The following is a 17,442-nucleotide window of genomic DNA, read 5'->3' on the forward strand; positions in this document are numbered from 1 at the left end:
TTGACTAACCTTTCTTGCTTTCCTCTTCAATCCGTATTAAAGACCAATCACCATACAAATCAGAATCACATCCGTTCACCAATTTCACATTCCAGATTACGTAACTCAACCAAATATTAGCGCATACTAACAACAAGTCCAGACGGTTCAAATGGAAAATCCACGGACATTGTAATTACGACTAGCTATTAAGACAAGAAACGGAATAAATTATGGGAATAAAGTTCTTAGCGTAGACAGCATAAAAAGGCAAAGCATATGGAAAAGTTGAACAGGATTTCTGTCCAGTAGAGAGTGCTGTAACTCTGATCAATATAGTCTGCATTCTTTGAGCGATTCAACTATGATTTCCCGTCATCGTAAAATGTTGCTGAACAACATACTGAAACTGCTGCATCTGCTGTAACAACTGCGGCGGAGGCATTATGGATCTTCTTTGACATTCAAGCAACTTAGCCTGTATGTCAAAATAAACGGCCTGTAGTTCTGGTGGTAATCTATCAGGTGATGGTAGTTGTACAGACCTGGGCGGTTCAACATGTATATTTTGCTGATTTTGTTGGGGCTCCATAGGGTAGCCTGCTAACGGCGGCAATTTTCCCTGTCTGATTAATTCTAACATCTCTGGAGGAGGAGGAGGTAATTTCGGAGGTATTTGTTGAGACATCTGTAGGGGTACTTGTTGCTGTATTTGTGGTTGTATATTATGCTGCGGCATTTGAAAAGCAACATTCAATCCTGGTGGAATATCTGGTGTTGGCATTTGCATTGGAATATATGGTTGTTGAGACTGGTTTCGTTGAACTTTTGCATAATCCGGAGTACGAATTGCAACACCCTGTTGATTACCCTGTCCTTTGATCGAGTTCTCAATATTTGAAGAATTACCAGCTAATTGTTGTGAGGATACCACGGGGTACATCTCCTCTCTTGCTGAAGCAATATATGCGTCGCTTTCGGGCTGATTTATTCTTAAGGCTGAAGAATCACTATTCACTGCTGAAGAAGCAAGGCCGGGCGGAAACCTTGGAGCTGCATCTCCAGGTACCAGTTTCTGAGCTTGTTTTCTAGCCGTGAACAATGTCGAAAACTTCGAATTCTGTGATGGTGTGTGACTAGTTGTTGAATTTGTACTTTTCTGCTCACCACCCGATGAAAAAAAGTTATCAACATCTGAAACAGATGAGGCCCCACCAATCTTCTTATTCTTCTTGATTTGGGGTTCTCTGTTATGCATTGGGCTACTATTAAAAGCCGTTTGATTGAATGCCGAGTATACGGATAGATCCTTATCTATTGTAAAGTCAGTTTCATCAGCCCACTCTGGAATTTCCTCATCTTCTTCTTCATCATGATGACTTTTCTTCTCATTTCTCTTAAATTCCGACGCTGGAATCCATTTTTTTGCACTGTGGGATCCAAAGGACCATCGTTTTCCCGAATGATGCTCCATGCTACGTTTTTCCTTAAATACTGGTTTAAATGAATCATTGTCCCGAAGCTTGAGGTCGGGAACTCGTATATTTTCTGATGATATTTGTCGCAACCGTTCGGGCGTGTACTTTATCTTTGTGGTTTGCCTACTTCTTCCACTCACCATTGATACATCAGATGTATTATTGTTTTTATTGTGTTCATTATTGCCTTTTTTCACATTTAATGTACGATCATCTTTCACCGGTTCATAAGTGAAGTTTCCAGTACGAAATGCTTTAGATGATCGTAGTTGTAATTCCGAATTCGCTTGCATTCTTTCTCCTAGCATTTCTAACTCGGTAAGTAAATTGCGGCCTTTGTTAGACGCCAATTCATCTTTATGTGGCCGTGTATTCGACATTTAACCCTTAAATTTAATGAGTTAATGATATATCGTTCTGAGTGTTTTCCAAATAGTCTCAATCTTATGCATAATAAATACTTCTCACTATGAATTGCTCACAATTGCAAAATACTGTGTGTATTATAATTTGATTTTCGAGCTTCTAAAAGCCTGGAAAATGCGATTGAGAGACAGTTTTTTATCAAGAATGTTTTTAGAACTACACGCACTTTAAATATATATGCTTTAATTATGCAAATAAAATAACCACTAACTGCCAAATAAGCCTGTATGAGTATGAAGATTACTTAACTGATGTACATTTCATTATAATCGCAACTAATACTAGCAAAAATAATATGAATTGTAGTGAACTCAAACGTGAATATGTTCCTAAACAAAGCAAATTCCGACTATAGAGTATCATACGGTATGGTCAATATACACATTTCTTATGTTACAATAAGATCATTATAAATCAGGATTCAAAAATATCATCATACTGTAAGCTGATAACTCCAGGAGGCGCCAAACCATGATTTCTCAAACTTCCGGAAGCTGGACTTACTTTTAAACACGTTCTTAGGCAAACCATTATCGACAACAAAATGGGTCAATTCTGACGGTTTGAAATATCCAAACTTGTATGTGTTCAAAATAGAGTTCAAAGGCAACCCAATGGATATCAAATATTGTGCCTTTAAGTAGTTACCAAAGTCGGCAGTTCCAGATGATGCATTAAGTCCAGATGGTATATCTATTGACATTATTGGAAGATCCAACGAATTACACCATTTGACGAGTTCTTTAGAGCGTGTCAACTCTGGTTCAATGTAATCATTAAGATCTGTGTCGTAACCTTGAAGGCCATCAACGATAAATTCTAACGGAGAGTCTACTTTGCCAAGAATCTGGTGCAAACTTTTTAGCTGTGTGACAATCTTACCACCGCAAGCTTCAAAGGCATCCAAATTGTGCTGGACTTCATTTGTAACCTCATCCTCGGATTGTTCAAAATCATGCAGTAAATAAGAAATTGCACGAATTCCATGGTTAAAGAGTATTCTACCAGTAGCAAGAGCAATTGAACCGGCTCTATTATTTCCTGCTAAAAGAAGCACTAGTGGCGGACTATTATGATTTGACGAAGTAACTCTGAATTCACCAAGAACTTTTTTGATTATGAGCTCCGCAATATTACGAGAGCTGTTCTCCACAAGCGTTTGCCTGTCTATGTGGAATCTCTCCCTAGCAATATTCTCTATCTCGGCAAGTTGAAGTGGCGAGCATGCAGCAGCTGGCTTTCCAGCATACTTAAAGGAAAGTTTCATGGAATTGATTAATGGCATTTCCCCTTTATTCAAAGTTTCACTAGCGTCCATAAATCCGTCACTTTCCTTGAAATGATCACCAACAGAATTACTGGCGGTCCGGTTATTGTTCTTCTGACTTCCATTTCGAGTATAGTCACCATCACCGATATTATCCCAAACATCCTTATGCTTTTCCAAAACCATCTCGTTATTTCCATACTTTTGGTTTTCTGGAGCAACCTTATTCACGCTCACCAATCTATCGGATGGATTCACGCTATCCTGCCTAGAAATTTCTTCAAATACCGACTTCTTGTCGAATTTTTCCAGGTTCGACTGAAAATCAAAGTCATCCATTTTCTTGACCTTTTGAGCATCTTCCACATCCCATCCAGATCCTATCTCGGTAATATTGGAAGGCGTTGACTGTCTGTAAACGGTATCATGATCATCTTCTGGAGTTTGACTTTTGTGTGACTTAGATTTAGCCTTTTTTCCATTCTCCTTGCTATTTTTTTTCTGCTGGTTATGCCTTTCTTTTTTCTCTGTGTCTTTCTTCTTACCCTTTTTCCGCTTCTTTGGAAGATCGACAACCTTTAGATCCTTGATTTCAGTGCCATTTATCAAAGTATCACCATCTTTGTACGTCGTACCATCCAAATAGACCGAGTTTGAAACAAGTAATTTTTTGTCAACGATTTTTTTAATTATTCCCTTTATAGTAGTGTGACCTGAGTCGTTGAGGACAAGCTCAAGGGTATACCCGCAAAATTGTGACATATTTTTCAAACTTCTGATGATTCTGTCAATAATCCGTTACGATGTTTACCTGTACATAAGAAAATTAAAACTATATGAAGTTCCACTGCCGAACTTGTCCTGTTACCATTTTTTTTTTTTTTTTCACCGAATTTTCAAATTATAATTTATTCCCTCAATTTTCGTTATCCAGACGACGATTGACCTATAGATCGTCCCAAGATAAAGAACAATCAAAATAAAATGTTCAGGCCTGAAAATAGTTCATTATGTAAATCGGCATCGGTTGCCACATTTGTTGCCCTGAATTTACCTTTTTCCGACATTTTGCTTGTGCATTACTCGGAATGCTTTCCTGTCACAACCCATGAAAATATTTTTCCTTTCGCGGTATCCCTAATGAATCTTTCCTGTCGTGCTTATCTTTCCGTATCTGCTAGATATCAGAGGGTGTTAAAGTATGTAAAAATACAGGATATGCTAAATTGATATCTTTCCTATTTTAATTTTTTTCACACAACTTGAAGATATTTACAAAGATCAGAACTTTCGACAAGACGATTTTTTGTTTTCTGCTTTGGTCGTACTTGGAGCAGCATCGCACATTGAATTTGTTCATATGTGGTCTGTTTCATCAAAGTCAAAACTTAATTTTCCTCAGGCAGGAAATATCGAACTTAGTGATGTTGTACATGATCTAGAACAATACCTATCGGTGCCCAAAACCATAAATTATTCTCAGTTTCCACCTTTTGTTGTCAAAGCTCTTTGTGATGACTGTTCAGTGTTATCATGTGGATGTCTCATATCCGAAAAACTAGCGAACGAACTGAGTACGCATTCAAAAGAATTTGTCTGTCCCCAGTGTCATAATACGGATGTATATCTTTTGAACGTATGCACCACCATTCGTTCCTTGGTGAAGTATGTTCACGGATTGAAAGATATTTTAGTTTATGAGAAGGAGTCCAACTCTGAAAATGCCAAAGAGTCGAGCGTTAGTGAACATGAATATCAGCAGAAACAACACAAAGTGACATTTCTATCTGCATTTAATGAGGTATTTGCTGAGATAAATAGCGGATCACGTATCGAAGATTATAAGAAAGATGGTTACAATTCGATGAATACGCAATCATCTAGTTATAGTAGCAGAGAGTGTGGTCGTCAATCTAACGGTCCTATTTCATACAAAGATAGGAGATTACAAGGAGAACAGCAGGCACAGCAATCAATTGCTTCCACTTCACCAGGAAGTAATTTCACGCCATCTTCGCTTCATTCTCTATCTAGACAGAGAACAAAAAACTCATTTCCGACGTCTAACTTGACAAAGTTGCTCACTTCGTCTTCAAATAATGATAAAGTAGGTCTCAAAAAGAATCAGGGACGGCCACAAAGTATGGATGCAAGTAAAGAACTTATTTACGGAAAGAATTTTCCATTTTTCCGTAAACTCTTCCAGTATAGACTTCATCATTCGAAATTCTTTCCAAGATCGAAGCTTTTTATTGGCACTTCCATTTCACCTGATTTGAAGCATCTTGCTCTTCTTACTGAACGGAAGTTTGAAGTATATTCCCTAGATCCGGATAAGCCAGATCAATGTCCAAAGTTATATTGCTGTGGCAAAAGCAATGGAGAATATGGTTCCGATTACTCAGATCATCACGTTATTAGTGATGAGGAAGTTGTCAGAAACTCCAATTTCACGGAGTCGCCTGGATTAGCATTAGAAGCTCTTACCAAATGGGAACATCATTCGTGCAAGATTTCTAAGAATATACTTGTAATTGCCGGAAGTCGCGGATTCTTGAGAATTCATGACTTATCGTTTAGGGGCAGATGCATCTTCACTTATCAGTGTAAGTTTCCAATACGGTGTATGGACATGTCACCGGATGGAAAATTTATTAGCATTGGAATAACAGGGAAGGATAAGTACACATTGGTTGAACAGGCGTTTGTCATTCTTTTACGTCTTGATTTTGATGATTCTACAGATGTCGAAAGTGCAAATGTGAGTCTTACAAGCAGTAATAAGGCTATTTATAAATTATTTCATCCTGCAGAAGACCATGCAAATAATGGAGAGAGTAATTCGACAAACACTTTATCAACTTTTCAAACATCCCAGGGGGTGCATGTTGGATTGCGCCTAATTGCCTTTCCCTTTAATCTTCCTTATAGAGATCCCATAAATATTTTGCAATTTTCACCAAATTCGAAAATGCTATCTGTGGCTACAGCATTGGAATCTAGATTTCTTACAATTAACATCACAGATCCAAACAGGCCAATTTTAGTCATGAAATCTCAAAGAAGAATGGATACCTCATTGGATAGCGAAGGAATAACGGACATGCAGTTTTTTCCCGATGATAGGATTATGTGTATTACATCTGTTGCAAGTAACTCCGTGCCAATAGTAATAGATACCAATATTAGTTCTATATCTGGCCCGAATGGAATTGCAAAACCAAAGATGTTACTGAAAGTGAGCGAAGTCGGAAGCACAATTCACAAATGTTGTGTTTCTCCAAGGGGTGATGCCGTAGCCTATTTGGATAGGTCTGGAACTGTTTACATTATGATGTGCCCTAGAATGGATGATAGTGATAATAAACGGATTGTTGTCGTCACAGATGTAGCCAACTCTTTTACCGTTGGTGAATCTGCATCTATGAGGTTTGATAGTCATGGATATAAACTTTACATTATTGATAGAAAGGGAATACTTACAATATCTGATTTCACTGCTGGTACAGTTGAGGATCAGTCCGTCACTCGCTGCAAAATAATAACTTGAGTGTGTTTATAAACAATGCAGAATAATTTGTTAAACATATGTATAGTATTTGTTTCATTATTCACTTCGTAGGTCAAATTTTCTTTCGTTGACACTAAACTTCATAACTATGATCAACGGTTTTATTACATGTATTAGGCACACAGTCCCAACAAACAGCAATTTTATTACTGCATCGTCATTTAATTATGGACATAGTAATCCTTTTTGAGCCATGAACTATTAAGAATATCGAAGATTTTGTAATGCACAATAGTAGCGTTCATCTTTCTATTCACACCAGAATTATGTATCATGAAGGAATTCCGAATCAGATGGGACTCCGAATTTTTGTGATACTCTATCGAAAGCTTTGTAATATCAATCTTCGAAGGATCTGGATCCCTTCCAAAAACTCTGAGTAGTGAATCCATGTTCGAAGGTGCATATTCTTTATATAGCTCATCATAAAGCATCTGATTCATGTTTTGAACGATTTTTTTAAATAAGATTCGTTTCTCGTTACTTTCAGAAACGTAAAAGTCGACGAAAAGTAATTTGGAGTATCCACCCTTAATTCTAATATTGTTGGCCTCTGACACTGCCTTCCTCCGGTTGTTGCTCTCCTTTAAAAATGTTGTCATGCCATTTGCCAGAATTAAGTTAATCTTAAAGAACGAATCATCTAAGACTCTTTTAAATTCCTTCACAGATAGTTGACCAATTTTCGAAATTTTAGGAATCCTGACATAATCAGGAACAAAGATGCATCCTCTTAAATGATAGAATATACCGTTTCTTGGCTTATCCAAAAATTTGGCTAATCTTAAAAGCCCAGCTTTCACAGTTGTTGGACTTTGAAAGTCTACTATCAATGGCCGCACATCTTCATCTTTCTCCTCTTCAACCAGTCTGAGTTGTTTTTCGTTGCTGACGACAACAAAAACGATATATCCCCGACCATTTAAGTCGTATATCAACTTTTTCACAAAGTTCGACTGTATGGGTCCTAAAAGCACAATTACCTCATATCGACTGCCATCCTTAAGCTTTTGTGCCCTTCTCTTATAAGGAACAAATAAACGTATAAGCTTGTGTAAAGTGTAAACTGAAAGTGGTATACCGCCATACAATCCAATCTGATACGCATGGTTTATGGCAAACTGCTTAACTTCATCATAAGTAGTTTCTGGGGGAGTAGAAGGCGGTGGTGATGCTTTCTCAATGAGATCACCTGTCTTTAACTGTACTTTTTGGGCACTATCTTTTGTATATTCCATAATACTTTGCCCAGCATCCTTGGCCTTATCATATGCTCCATTCAGAGCCACTACTGCTGTTTGATATACTGAATATACTGCATCAAATGTCTTATCCACAAAATCTGGCATTTTATATGATTTTCTCTATTCCTAGCTCTCTTTCCTAGGTCCACCCAATTTATTGGTTTAAATTGATCACTATGTCCTTTTGAACAGGGTATTCCTTTCTTAAACTCTTGATCCAATAAACAAATAATTGTCCGAAAGTAGGAAACTTATATACTTTTGAAAGAAAATATATAAAACGGTAGAATTATTACAGTTTACCTAGTGCCCACATTATACGCACATGATTTATCCTCGATTAGCAAAAAATATGTATAGAATAGCTTCCGAAAATAAAATAAAACCCAGACTACGTCGATCGGCGTGCCCAGAGGTGAGTAGTTTTGTTCTCGATTTTATATTATATTCGATTTATTCATCTATATTTTTTTTTAAGAACTCATACGTCTGCATGATTATAGTTAGGCTACAAAGTTCTTCCAGGATCAAAATTCACTATTCAACAATTAGTGTTCCTTGACAGTAATCATATTTCACATATATTAGCTACCTTGGCCCGGGTATCTTTTCTGGAAGAACGTTGCAGTTAAAGGGTGAATTTTTAATTTCATTTGGTGTCAACCTGAAATATTTCAGATCTGGATTTGGATAATTGTTTTTTTGTTCAACAGACCAAAATAATGGCCGGCTATAAACTCAAGGCATTCAAAGGAAATAATAAGAAGTTGCTGCGACGGTTGACCGTCAAACTCTTCAATGAAGGATTCTTTAATTGTTACCTTAGTCCACAATTGTTTAACCTCCTTAGCTTCATTTTGAAATCCTCCGATAATCAATCTATAAAGAGTGAAGTGGATGAGCAAAAACTTGCAGCATGGGAGGCATTAATGGACTGTAATCTTTTTGTTGAATTTTTGAATGATAATGCCACTGATGTCTCAAAAAAACGCGATAAAAAGTCCTTGTCCGGTGTTGAACATGTAAATCCGGATAATGGTGGTGATGATAGTGGTGAAGGTGATGGTAATGATGATAATGCTGATGATGATGATGATGATGTCAAGATGACTATGATGAATGATGAATCATATTATGCTGATGGGAGTGTTGAAGAAGGTCGTGTTCTCAACAGTTCAGTTGACAATGATTTATACTTGAAGCCTGGATTTGGTTCCGCACGAAATCTTTGCATAACATTGCGATATCTTCTTTATGAACAGGCTGTTGATTATTTTTATGATGAGTTTAATAACAGAGATAGCAAGTTTCATGATTTTGAGTTGTTGGATGAAGAGCATGATGCTAATAAAGATGAAAAATCTGCGAAGAATTTGCACGATTTGTCAAAATCTTCTGAAGACAATGTAAGCAATACTGTGAATGATGCAGATGATGATAATTATGATGACGACAGTCCAAAAATTGAACGTGGTGATGTTTCTTCAGAAGATGATGACTATGATGATGATGATGATGGTGATGAGGATAATACAAAGGACAATAATAATGATAATTCAGCTAAGGTTATCTCTACAGGAATCCCAGTCGGACTTAATGATAAAGAATCGGAGGAAGATAAAAGCTTAAATGATGAAAATTCGAAAGTAGATGACGAAAATGATGTGTCTTCTCCTAAATATATTGAACCAGGTTCACATGGTGAAATGATATTAAAAGTTCCGGAAAGTGTGATATTATCCAAGCCAACTTATCCAAGTCTTCCGAACTCGTTTTCACCTGCAGATGAAGCAATTGGAAAAGTCGTTCATCCAATTCTCAGCACATCGTCTGCTATTGAATCAAGTCTTGAGAAGCAGAATGAGCTAAAGTTGATTAAGAACTTTAACAAAATATATCATGGTTTTGATGATGATCTACAAAATATAGTCAAGCGCCGGAAGCTTGAGAAGAGTAATCAGCAATTGGGGCTTGAGTCAGGTGAATCGAATTCAAGTAAAACGGATGGCAAACTTGATCAAAGTGTGAGTAAGCTTATGAGTCTAGGGGGAGCCGCTAACCTTTCTTTAAAAAATTTATTAGGAAGAATAGAGGATAACAGAAGCAAGCTTAATATTACAGACATAGAACTCAAAAACTTGATAATGGATGTTAGAAAGAATAGATCAAAATGGGCAAACTACAATAGAATTGGGCAAGAAGAGCTTTATGAAGCCTGTGAGAAAGTTGTCACTGAGTTGAGAGGTTATACCGAGCATTCCACGCCATTTCTAAACAGGGTCTCTAAAAGGGAAGCTCCTAATTATTATGAAATCATAAAGAAGCCAATGGACTTGAATACAGTAATGAGAAAGCTGAGAAATTTTCAATATAGAAGCAAAAAGCAGTTTGTGGATGATTTGATGTTAATTTGGCAAAACTGTTTGACTTATAACACGGATCCAAAGCATTACCTTCGTGTTGATGCAATAGCTATGCAGAAGAAAACGCAGTCATTGATACCGTTGATTCCGGATATAGTGGTGAGAGATAGAGCTGAAGTGGAAAAAGAAGCTGCATTGGCTGCAAAACAGGATAAGGAGGAACAAGATTCTGAGCAGGAAACAGAGAATTCTACAAGATCTGGTAGGGCTGTTGGGGCTGTTGGAACTGGAAGTAAGCAAACGGCCAAAAAGCATCGAAAAGGTCCAACCCAGGAAGACAATCAGGAAGAAGTAGAATCTAAAGAAAAGACAGCAGCTTTAGATTCAAAGACTGAAGAAGAAACGACAACGATTTCTGCTACACCAGTGGGAACAGATACCCCATCAACTGCACATGATGAAAAGCATTTACCAATAAATCTGACGAAAAGTGTATCTAAAGTCGATTCAATGACTCCTGCACCAGCATCTGGTGCTTCTGGAACTTCGCCTCAAAATATTGATGAAGAAAACGATGAACTAGACGAAGCTTTGGAGGAACTTCGGACAGAAAGGAATGAAGATGATGACGATAATGATGTAATTGAGGATTTAGAGGCTGCCACGTGGAAAACTTTGACTGCGAATACCAGGTATAAGTTATGTGAGGCTAGAGGTAAGATGTTTAAAGGAAACAAAATTGATCCAAATGTGGAGTCGCTCTATAGAGACGAAAATCAGATGGCCAATTTCATGAACTATCTTACGGATAACGGCGATTTGGTGATTCACAAGAATAGATACTTTGATGAGCATGATGATCCCTATTTGATAGAATATGATGTTAGAGGTGGAGTGCCGCCCATTAAGTTTAGAGGTGTGAATTTTGAGCAGGAGGAAAATGCCATGATGGAAAAGCTACTGGGCAAAGGTGAAACTTTAGATTCTCTTCCAGACAGTTTGCTGAAAGTGAAGATCAAGGGCTCCAACAGTGTTATTATGGATAATATTAAGACTATGCAACAGATTCGAAAGACATGTTTTAGAATCAATCTTATCAGACAGATGCAAACCTCTCAATTTGTGCACCGGTCGCAAATGTCGGCACCAGATATCAAAGAAATTAATTTCAATGATATTGATCCGCTCTCAAAGCTCCCAACCAGGGATTCGTTGAATGGTGAAGTTGCCTTCAGATCGTTACAGAAGTCTATTTCCGCAATACTCATGGCCACCGGATTTGAAAAAACAAGTCCTTTTTGTGCCTCTTTAATGACTCAACTTGCGGAAGAGCATCTTGGAAATCTCGCAAAATCGATGAAATTGCATGAAGAGTCCAATTCCATTAACAAGATGAATATTAGGGGTAAGTCTTCAACGAATATCAAAAATATTGTCCAAATGTCTCTTGAGGAAAATGGCATTGATAAGCCAGATATAATATACACGTATTACAAGGAATATCTTGCTAAAAGGAACAAGAAACTCAAAGATCTCAAGACTGCTCTGGAAGAATTCTTGAAGGAATTGTTAAGACCTGGATTACAAGATATAAACGAAACGCAGTTCACTGATAATTCTGATCAGTTTATGACTGGTGAATTTTCCGAGGAGATTGGGGATGATTTCTTTGGTTTCAGAGAACTGGGATTGGATAAAGAATTTGGAATTCTTTCAGCTAGTGTTCCGTTGCATTTATTGCACTCGCGTCTTTCGTATCAGTTTAACCAATTGAACAATAAGAGAAAGAAAGAGAAGTATGATGACTTCAAAGAGTTCATGTTTCCAAAGCTTCGGAAGAAAGATCTTCCAAAACAAATTGGCGTCCTTAAGCACTATTATGAACGATTGCTCACGAAAAGTGAAACTATGTACGCTAAGCAATTACGAAGACACCAGCAGCATATTGCCAATGGTACTGCAGATCCAAATGAAAAGTTTGTTGAATATAAAGATTTGAATGATTTGAGAATTATTGAGGATGATGATCTACCGATTAAACAAAGGAATAATAGACCAAAAATTCCTCCTAATGGAAAGATTACGCAGATAAAGAAGAAACTGATTGCTACTTCGTTCTTTATTGACGATCAAGACAAATGGGTAGCAGAAGAAAAGAAGAAGACGCAAGCGCATGAAACAACAAATACCGAAAAGTCATATAGTTCCGGCCAATTGGACGCAACATCAAGTGTGACCGATGGAAAGGTATCGAAGGAAAATGCCGGATATTCTGTAATTAGAAAAGTTGCTAATGATGATTCACTCGATAACGATCGTAAGGAAAGCGTTGAAACGGAACAGAAAGATTCAAATGGTATACTTGATACAATCAATGAAGATGGCGAAGACGATAACGATGAGGATGAGGAGAAAGGCGACGATAAAGATATTTTCACGGATGCATCACAGGGTGATATCGATGATAAAGATATTTCGTCTGATAAACTTAAGGCGGAAGACATAGGTGATGCGTGATAGAGTCATGACTTATCCTTTTTTTTTAGGCGTGTGATGGGTTTCTTTTTTTTTATTTTTATTTCTTTTATTTCTTTAATCCGTGTTTGTATTTATGATATATAAACTTGTACCAATAATAAGCCAATATGTTTTGTCTAAAGGTGGCTACTTATAGGTGTAGAGTCCACACATACTATATGTGAGAATCCAAAAAAAAGGTTGGAAGAATTGGAATGAAAAATAAAGCGAAATCCTAAAACTTCTGAAATTTTGAAAAATATGATGCAAAGTTAGAAATGGACGTCTTCTCCACGTAAATACATAACGATCAAGTAAACATTCAAAAAACTGATAGTGGCCCATGTTGTAATTCCCAAAATGTTCATAATCGTAGAGTTACTGAAATCGTGGTATTTAATCGGCCCAAGATTATCTTTACTTTTCGTTCTTTGGATAAGAGGTGAAGTCTCAGTGGAAATACTACCTGATGGAATTTGATTTGTACTCTCTGCAGAAACTGCATTAGCACCGGAGGAAGGGCTGATTGCTGTAACGCCATCTTGTTCTGGAGCTCCTCTTTTCTGTTTATTACCTTCTTCATCCGTAGAAATGTCTTGAACGGCTACACGCATGATCTTTGGATTTGCTGTAAAGTAAAGTAAAGGTGCAGAACAGAATGGAAGGATCAAAGATAATATGACCTGAGACAGATTCAAGACTAAAGCAATGCCAGATCTTCCCATGAATAAAACCATGAACATGCATGGAATAATAGCAATAGTCCTGGTAATCAGTCTCCTCACAATTGGGCTTAATGTCCAGTGCATTCCTCCCTCAGCAACAATCATACCAGACATTGTACATATAACACCAGCGGCGATGGAGGAGAAAAGCATAGCAATTGCAAATATTAAACCAGCCTGTTTGGAAATGTAATCTCTGAGCATTTCGTAGATGGAGAGTAGATCTGCATCCACTGCACCGGGTTTTCCAAAAAGCGAGGCACCTGAGACAATTAAAATGGCAGAATTGATAAACACGGCAATCACACAAAGGCTAATGATTAGCTCAGCATACGAGTAGTTCAAGCAGTAATCTATAGATTGCAGTGATGGTTTATAAGTGTGATTCCACTCATAATCAGCAGCATTTTCATCCGGTGATGGCGTATGAGGAATATAATAGCCATGCTTTAGATCGTATTGTTTAAGTCTTGGTTTGACCAAATTCGAGCCTAGATAAAGCGAATGTGGCATCACAGTAGCGCCAATGATACCCAACGCCAAATATGTTGCTTTCTTGTCTGAGAATAAAATCTTTGATGGGAAGAAACCCTCGATAACATCTGACTTTGTTGAAATGTCGACTCTGTCTAAAAGCATCACAAAGCAGACAAATGTCATGAAGACAAAGAACGAAACAAAAAGCTCGAACTTTCTAATCTGACGCATGCTACCATCTGGGTTGTATGCGAACACAATCACCAAAACGTCCAGGATTGTGAGGAAAACGCCAAATTTTAACGGCACACTAAAAAGGATGTTTAAGGCAATGGCTGTACCCACAACCTCTGCCAAATCTGTGAAAATGATGGCAAGTTCTGCTAAACCGTAAATAATTACGTTAAGCCACCCTGGCAAATACCTACGACAACTTTCTGCGAGATCTAGGCCAGTAACTGAGCCAAGCTTGATGCAAAGACATTGCAAAATAACAGCGTAAAAATTTGAAAGCAGCACTATGAAAAGATGACTATATCCGAATTGTGCACCGGCAGCTGTAGAAGTTGAGTAGTTGCCGGGATCAATATAAGCACAAGAAACCAAAAGACCTGGTCCGACAAACTGAAGAAGTTTTCTCAATTCTGCGATCATCGAAAAATTGGCAAATGCGGTTGTACTAAAGTTGTTGAGTTGTGGTAGTAAAGGTATCTGACGTCGTAGTCCAGAGTTAGCAAAGATAGAAATTTGCCTGTGAATGATAGCGGACAAAAGTACAAGAGAATAGATATAAAGATATATTCACTGGTAATTCGATCTACCACAGTCCCAAGACGTATAAGAAATTCAGAACTCAAGAAAAAAAGTGGGCAGGAATTGTAAGAGAAGCTGAAAAGTTAAAGATAAATTTGATGGGGTCCATATGCAGAAGTAAGATAATAATAATAGTTCAACAATTGTATCAATAATATAAAAAAAAAATTAGAGAATAAGAACGAGCAAACTTAAGAGATAAAAAAATAATACATAATGACGAAAACGGAAAAATAAGCAAATCGTTTGGCAGGTGTCGGAGATATCGCTATGGTATTGGGAGGGTTGTACGAGAAGGTAAACAGGTGTACCAACCGTCCTATCGAAGTTTACTGATCTGTAATATACAACGTTCCTGCGATTTTTTAAAAAAGCATATGTTGGCTTATTATCGGATATATATCTGCAGGCAGAATATATGTCAAATGATGAAATACCGGAAAATCTTTAGAGATACAAAGTTTTTGTTTTTAAGATAGGGGCATATTCTGTATCGGGAATAGTCATCATATTTTATATTTTATTTCGATCAACCACAGTTACGAAAGATTAATAAAATGTGATTACAATATATTATATACTTAGTGATATGATAGTCCCCCCATGGTTAGCCTTGGTATTTATTTTGGGATAATCTAAAATTCTAAAGTAAAAGCGTAAATGTGCGAAATTTTGTTTGCGGACGTGAAATATACCTATCGCGATTATCTTTTTGCCGATAAGCGCGCTGGTCTACGCGTACCAAAGTAATATGTGGTATTATCAACACTGGATTTTGTTCATTTTACTCAACTAACCAATTACTTTCTTTGGACTTGATTAAGTAGGATGAGTATAAAGAGATTAAAGAAACAGGTTTTTTCTTCGATTCTTTCCAACAGTTCTATATATTCCCAAGCTAGTGTTCTTAAGGAATTGGTGGAAAATAGTATTGATGCTTTAATAGAAAGTACAAATGGTCGAATATGTGTTGAAATAGATGCAAAGTCTGCCGGACTTCAATATATGGTTGTGCATGATAACGGATCTGGTATTTCTAAAGATGGTCGCTCTTTAATGTGTCTTAATTGTACTACTTCAAAGTTAAGAACTATTGATGATTTGAATCAAGGAATAACGACTTGCGGATTTAGAGGAGAAGCTCTTTATTTTATTAGTCAGCTAACGAAACAAATGCAGATAAAGACACGCACGGCTCATGATGATGTTTGTGAAGTGTGGAATGTGAATAAGGAGGGTCTACCTTCTGCAGTACCTGAGAAAATTGCTGGTCCAATCGGAACAACAGTAAAATTACAAGAAATCTTCTCCAGCACTCCCGTTAGAAAGCAATTTCTACAAAAGCATTTCAGAAGTCAAATGGACAAAATAAGAAGGATGATTATTGGTTATTCATTCGCCTATAGAAACATTCGATTCCAACTTAAGGTACTTGATGTAAATTTCAATGGCCACTTGGGGTCTGTGATAGATAATATGATTATTCCAAGCAAAAGCTCCTCTCTAGAAATAGCTATGAATGTTCTTAAACTCAGGGAAAAAGAGAGCCTTTTTGAGTTGGATGAAAGTGTTGATATTCATATTCCCAACAGTGATGACACGTTCAAAGTTCATATATCTGGAGTTTTACCTAGGATGAGGGCCCAGGATGAAGTTGCTGCTAGCCGACGGCTCAAAGTACTTTTTGTAAATGAACGGTTACTTAGTTTAAAACTCAAATTTGGTAGAACAATTTCCCGTGGACTAAATGACTTATACGAACAAGCTATGCTTCTTAAACCACAAGCTTGGTTTCTGAAACTTGATATTCCGCCTGAGATTGTCGATGTCAATATAGAGCCTTCCAAGGATGATGTTATGATACCGGCGGAATTAATCCTGCTTACAGATGTGTTCCAATGTTTAAGAAGAATTATTAGAAAAGAATGTACAGTTCCAGAAGAGCAACCGGAAGATTTGACAAATTTCGGTACTTCAAATCCATCATTTGATGCAGATGATGTGGGATTAACAGTCCAAACGATCGCACCTGTAGATACAACATCTTCTGATGGCAAAGTAGATTCCTTATTTGTCCCAAATGATTGCGATCATACTACCAAGCGTGTTGAGACCCATGTCAGTATTTTACATGAATCATCGGATGATGAAGCATCGTCCATAATATTATCACCACGAGAGGAATTAACCCAAGTCAGAGAGAGCTTGACATCTCCTCCTACATCACAGCCTAAACCTATTCAAATATCTTTGAAAAGGATACCCTTAATATCAGAAATGAGCCAGCGCACTTTAGGCCTTGTACAAAATGTTCTATTTACGCCATCCAGAAATAAGGATCATCGTAATGACATTTTATTCAGAGAGTCCGGTTGGACGTCCAGAGTGGGTATTCCTACACAACTGCTTCAGTTGGGATTTGTGGAAATCCTAAAAGAGAATGGACACAAGGTGTCTTTAAGTAGCCTCAAGACTGAACTCAACAAGGACGGTATTTTCAAAGTTGAGTTTTGAAAGCAATACATGCATGGTCTAAGTATTTCTTCTGTTCATGTTTAACATAGTTATCTATACATTATAAT

The 17,442-nt window shown here is 37.3% G+C and overlaps 7 protein-coding genes across 7 annotated transcripts; 3 read left to right on the top strand and 4 right to left on the bottom strand.

Moving 5' to 3' along the window:
* Positions 1–337: 337 nt before the first annotated feature.
* Positions 338–1,837, bottom strand: BRETT_004842 (uncharacterized protein; the record flags this gene model as incomplete). Its single annotated transcript, XM_041283331.1, has 1 exon — positions 338–1,837. One exon carries the CDS (start codon positions 1,835–1,837, stop codon positions 338–340), a length of 1,500 nt encoding a protein of 499 aa, XP_041136683.1.
* A 479-nt stretch (positions 1,838–2,316) lies between these two features.
* On the bottom strand, positions 2,317–3,912 carry BRETT_004843 (uncharacterized protein; the record flags this gene model as incomplete). Its single annotated transcript, XM_041283332.1, has 1 exon — positions 2,317–3,912. The coding sequence occupies one exon, from the start codon at positions 3,910–3,912 to the stop codon at positions 2,317–2,319; it is 1,596 nt and encodes a 531-aa protein (XP_041136684.1).
* Positions 3,913–4,510: 598 nt separating this feature from the next.
* Positions 4,511–6,700, top strand: BRETT_004844 (uncharacterized protein; the record flags this gene model as incomplete). Its single annotated transcript, XM_041283333.1, has 1 exon — positions 4,511–6,700. The coding sequence occupies one exon, from the start codon at positions 4,511–4,513 to the stop codon at positions 6,698–6,700; it is 2,190 nt and encodes a 729-aa protein (XP_041136685.1).
* Positions 6,701–6,882: 182 nt separating this feature from the next.
* On the bottom strand, positions 6,883–8,070 carry BRETT_004845 (uncharacterized protein; the record flags this gene model as incomplete). The annotated part of the gene is made up of 1 exon (XM_041283334.1): positions 6,883–8,070. The coding sequence occupies one exon, from the start codon at positions 8,068–8,070 to the stop codon at positions 6,883–6,885; it is 1,188 nt and encodes a 395-aa protein (XP_041136686.1).
* A 617-nt stretch (positions 8,071–8,687) lies between these two features.
* On the top strand, positions 8,688–12,845 carry BRETT_004846 (uncharacterized protein; the record flags this gene model as incomplete). The annotated part of the gene is made up of 1 exon (XM_041283335.1): positions 8,688–12,845. The coding sequence occupies one exon, from the start codon at positions 8,688–8,690 to the stop codon at positions 12,843–12,845; it is 4,158 nt and encodes a 1,385-aa protein (XP_041136687.1).
* Positions 12,846–13,117: 272 nt separating this feature from the next.
* Positions 13,118–14,701, bottom strand: BRETT_004847 (uncharacterized protein; the record flags this gene model as incomplete). The annotated part of the gene is made up of 1 exon (XM_041283336.1): positions 13,118–14,701. One exon carries the CDS (start codon positions 14,699–14,701, stop codon positions 13,118–13,120), a length of 1,584 nt encoding a protein of 527 aa, XP_041136688.1.
* Positions 14,702–15,688: 987 nt separating this feature from the next.
* BRETT_004848 (uncharacterized protein) lies at positions 15,689–17,374 on the top strand (the record flags this gene model as incomplete). Its single annotated transcript, XM_041283337.1, has 1 exon — positions 15,689–17,374. One exon carries the CDS (start codon positions 15,689–15,691, stop codon positions 17,372–17,374), a length of 1,686 nt encoding a protein of 561 aa, XP_041136689.1.
* Positions 17,375–17,442: the final 68 nt, after the last annotated feature.

This window comes from Brettanomyces bruxellensis, chromosome 7, assembly GCF_011074885.1.
Source record: "Brettanomyces bruxellensis chromosome 7, complete sequence".
Classification (NCBI taxonomy): Eukaryota; Fungi; Ascomycota; class Pichiomycetes; order Pichiales; family Pichiaceae; genus Brettanomyces; species Brettanomyces bruxellensis.